This window comes from Geospiza fortis, unplaced genomic scaffold, assembly GCF_000277835.1.
Source record: "Geospiza fortis unplaced genomic scaffold, GeoFor_1.0 scaffold408, whole genome shotgun sequence".
In the NCBI taxonomy this organism is placed as follows: Eukaryota; Metazoa; Chordata; class Aves; order Passeriformes; family Thraupidae; genus Geospiza; species Geospiza fortis.
In genome coordinates this window covers 465,805-469,909 of record NW_005054330.1, presented here as the reverse complement: position 1 = coordinate 469,909, position 4,105 = coordinate 465,805, and the positions used below count along the sequence as shown (strand labels likewise).

At 61.6% G+C, this 4,105-nt stretch overlaps 1 protein-coding gene across 1 annotated transcript in view; it reads left to right on the top strand.

Moving 5' to 3' along the window:
- The first annotated feature begins 317 nt into the window (after positions 1–317).
- The window catches only part of CRYBB1 (crystallin beta B1), a 3,917-nt gene continuing 129 nt past the window's right edge, over positions 318–4,105 (top strand). Inside the window, exons 1-6 of the mRNA XM_005421431.2 lie at positions 318–332; positions 896–1,055; positions 1,777–1,895; positions 3,435–3,567; positions 3,691–3,833; positions 4,036–4,105. The exon at positions 4,036–4,105 is cut by the window's right edge and continues 129 nt beyond it. Coding sequence (XP_005421488.1) covers positions 915–1,055; positions 1,777–1,895; positions 3,435–3,567; positions 3,691–3,833; positions 4,036–4,105 — 606 coding nt within the window. The 5' untranslated portion in view covers positions 318–332; positions 896–914. The remainder of the gene's footprint in view (positions 333–895; positions 1,056–1,776; positions 1,896–3,434; positions 3,568–3,690; positions 3,834–4,035) is intronic.

Sequence of the window (4,105 nt, the reverse complement as noted above, 5' to 3'; positions counted from 1 at the left end):
GCCCGGGCTATATATGCCCTGCGGGGGCGGCCGCACGCGGGGCAGCGGGTGCCGGGCGCGCTGCAAAGTGGCACGGTCAGGTCTTCTGTTGTGCCGGGGGCACAAAGGAAAGTGCTGGGTTCAGCGGCTGGGCACGGGGCCGGGGAGAGGCTTCCAGCTCGCCCAGCGCTTTGCAGGATGTGATGACTGGGCGGCCGCGCAGACACTGATGAGCTGGCAGTTCCTTTGTGAGCCCGCCCGGGGGTCTGCCCTTGCCAGGCTATAAAGTGGGGGCCTCGCGGCGCCCCGAAACACAAGCCCGCTCACTCCAACAAGAAGCAGCAGCTGCCCAGGTAAGAGGACAAAGTCCCTGGACACCGGGCTGCAGCGGACCCGAGGTGGGGAGAGGGAAACTCAGGGTCTAAGCCGTGGCCATCGCTGTGGTGGTCAGGTCTGGGAGCACCTCTGTGCTCAGCATCCCACTGCCCTCCCCTCCCCGGGGAGCTGCTGCTGACACTCACCTGCGGGGCCACAGCAGGGTGCCAGCTGCAGGGCCTCAGCAGACCAGGGCTGTCCCCTTCCCACCCCTCACACGCTGCCCCTGTGCCCCCCGGGCTCCCAGGTGCACCCGTGCAGGATGGCCCCTGTGCCTGGCACAGCATCAGGCCCCATCCCTGGGCACTCCAGGACTGTGCTCAGGGCTCTCTTGACCACAGAAGGAGAGTGTGGACTCCAGGACCTCCTGTGATCCCCCTGGTGAAGGCAGGATCCTTGCCTGTGCCTGCTGGAGAACCTTCCAGCAGCTCCTCTCCTGGCCCTGCCCACCCACCTCATCCTGATGTTACCGTTCCTGGGGCGGGTTGGGGGTGCCCATATCCATTCCTCCCTCTAACCTGCTGCTGGTGCCCTGTCACAGACTTGAGCCCACCACCACGATGTCTGAGACCACAAAACCCGCTGCTCCCGGCCAGGCTGCGGATGACAAGGAGAAGGCAGCTCCTGCTCCAACCCCATCGCTCGACCCTGCTCCTGTCGCAAACAGCAAGGGCGAGGAGCCCTCCCCAGAAGCCTTCAGGGTAAGCCCTGTGGCTCCCCATGTGTGCAGGGACACGCTCCAGGCTGAGGGACAAGGGCAGGAGGAGATTGTTCCAGGGGGAAGGACTGTGGCAGTGTGGGCGATGCCATCCCTGCTCTGTCCCGCTGACAGCAGGCAGGGGATTTGGGCAGCTGCTGCAGGAGGAACAGTCAGAAGGTGCCTTGGCCAGGACAGCGTGTTGGGGACCACAGGTTTGGGAAATGCTCTCCCCTGGGTCGTGGTGTCAGGACTGGCTGCTGTCACCTGCTCCCTCTTGTCACCCCTGCATGCAGGTAGAGGGGACACTAAGGGTGACAAGGCCAGCACTGAAATGCCACAGTGATGCCAGCATGCCGCTGAGGCACTGCAGAAGGGCTGGCATGGGAGGGTGAGTGATGCAAGGGCTCCGGTGACACTGTGCCAGGCGGAGAAGGCCAAGGTGCAGACAGAGCACCTGGAGAAGCAGCTCCTTCCCACCACTGTGGGCACCAGCAGCAGCAAAACCAGGGGCAGGATGAGGCCATCTTGGAGCAGGAACAGATGTTGGGGCATGCACAGAGCCCAGCTCAGCACAGGCGGGCACCAGATCCAAGAAGCTGCAGGAAGACTTGGAGAGCCAAGGGGGACACGTGGAGCAGCGGGCTCAGGCACTGGTCACCCAGCACCAGCCTGCCCTCCTTGAGCATGCCTGTCCTCATCCAACCCTTTCCTTGCACCCCCAGATTGTTGTCTTCGACCAGGAGAACTTCCAGGGCAGGCAGATGGAGTTCACCGCCGAGTGCCTGAACCTGGCTGACCGTGGCTTCGACCGGGTGCGCAGTGTCATTGTCACCTCCGGACCGTAAGTGACCCCAGCCACGGAGGGGGCTGTGACCCTGGGGATGTTCCTGGTGGGTGGGGACACAGCCCTGGGAACAATGTGATGTTCAGGGACATTTCCCTGCTGCCTGGGCAGAGCACAGGAGCAGAGCGGGCATCCCGGATCTCCTTTGAGGAGGACAGGAGAGCCAGGATGGGTGGGAAGGATGCCAGGGCCACATGCAAAGCAAAGGGCACCAGAGGCAAAGCCAAGGGCTCAGGAAATGTGTCCATCATTTCAACCACCTGGAGCTGTCCATGGAATACAAGGGACCTGCAGATTTTAGAGAAGTCAAGGTGAAATGAGGTGGGATCCTTGGGCCAGGATGGAGCAGGCAGGGACGGGCAGGGACAAGCACCCGCCTGCACCCAGGCAGCTGAGCAGCAACAGGGGGGCTGGGCAGGTCGCAAAGCCGTGGGAACAGTTGACACAGGCAGGGACAAAAACGATCCCCAAAGCAGATAACTGAGCAGACAGATGATCTCCATGTTGAAAGAGCATCCCACCGTGCCGTGCCTGGCTGGAAACAGCGTGCCCAGGAATGCAGGGGGGCTGGTAGAGCTGTGGGGAGGATGCACAGGGCATGGCTTGTCCTGACAGCATCCCTAAGAGACCAGGAGGGTGACCTGGAATGACACCTATGACTTTATTATTAGGAACCCAGATTATCCAACTCTTCTTGAAACAAATTGGGGATGGAGCAGCCTGGAAGGAGCTCAGATATGATACCTGGGAAGCTGCAATGGACATAGAAAGGGTGAAATTGGGAGGACAGAGATCTTGAGTGTCATTGGGGTCCTTAGAAGCTTCTTGAGAGTCACCAATGGAACTCTGCACCCACAAATGTGCTTTGAGGAAGATGAAAGCAAAACAACCAAGCTGAGCTTTAGCAGCCAGCTTGAGGCTGTGCAGCCTGGGGTACCTGAACATGTCTCCTGCCAGCAGGAAAACCCCTGCTGGCATCTGCAGGAAGAGCTGTGCTGCAGGGAAAGGGGAAGCAGCAAATGCAGGACTGTTGTGGTGCTGGGGGCTTCTGGAGCCCCACACCCATGACATTCCCAGCACTCAGCACCTCGTGGCTCTGCTGAGGAGGTGACATTGCAGCTGGGTGAGCCCCACTCCCAGCAGTGGGATGGGTGCCAGCGCTGGAGCAGTGAGGCGTGCGGGGGTGCCAGGATTCCACAGCCCAGGCAGGAGGGACAGCAGAGTCCTGAGCTGACTCTGCAGGGTCACCAGCTGTGCAGGGGTCCTGCTGCTCCCCAGCTGAGGAAGAGGAGCACTGTGAGTGCTGGTGCCTGCTGCAGGTTTGGATTCTCACACACCAGTGAGCTTCCAGCCAGGAGCCCATGGATCAGCGCTGCCTCTGCACAGACCACAGTGCCTGGGCTGGGAGAGAGGTGGGAGCAGGGTGGTGGGGCCTCAGCCTTTTTGGAGACCCCTCCACTGTCCTGCAAGCTGGCTGAGCAGGAGGGGAACTGCTGGGTGGCACCTGACCCGCTCTTTACCCACGTCTCTCCCCAGCTGGGTGGCCTACGAGCAGGCCAACATGCGCGGGGAGATGTTCATCCTGGAGAAGGGCGAGTACCCTCGCTGGGACACCTGGTCCAGCAGCTACCGGAGCGACTGCTTCATGTCCATGCGTCCCATCAAAATGGTGAGTGCTCAGGAGCAGAGAGCCTGGTGGGGTCTGCCCAGGGCTGTGTGCTCAACGCCTCGCTGCAGCAAAGCTCCAGGGCTTCGGCCACACTGCCCAGTACCCTCCCTCTGTCTTCCCCAGGAGGCTGAGGACCACAAAATCTCCCTCTACGAGTCTGCTGACTTCAAGGGCAACAAGATGGAAATCCAGGAGGACGACGTGCCCAGCCTCTGGGCTTATGGCTTCTGCGACCGCGTGGGCAGCGTGCAGGTGCCCAGTGGAACGTAAGCTGGGCTGCAGCAGCAGCTGCCTCGTGCCAGGCTCCCTGTCCTCCCTAACCGGCTGCTGTGGGCTCTCAGGCAGCCAGAACGTGGTGGCATGGCTGGTTTTGATGGCACGGCTGGTTTTGGTGGTGTGGTGGTTTTGGTTGGCATGGCTGTTTTGGGTGGTGTGGTCGTTTCTAGTGGTGTGGCCCATCCGCCAGAGGTTGGTGGCCAGCACAGGGAGGCCACACCAGTCCCCTGAGCACCCACCAGCCATGTGGCTGGGGGCCGGG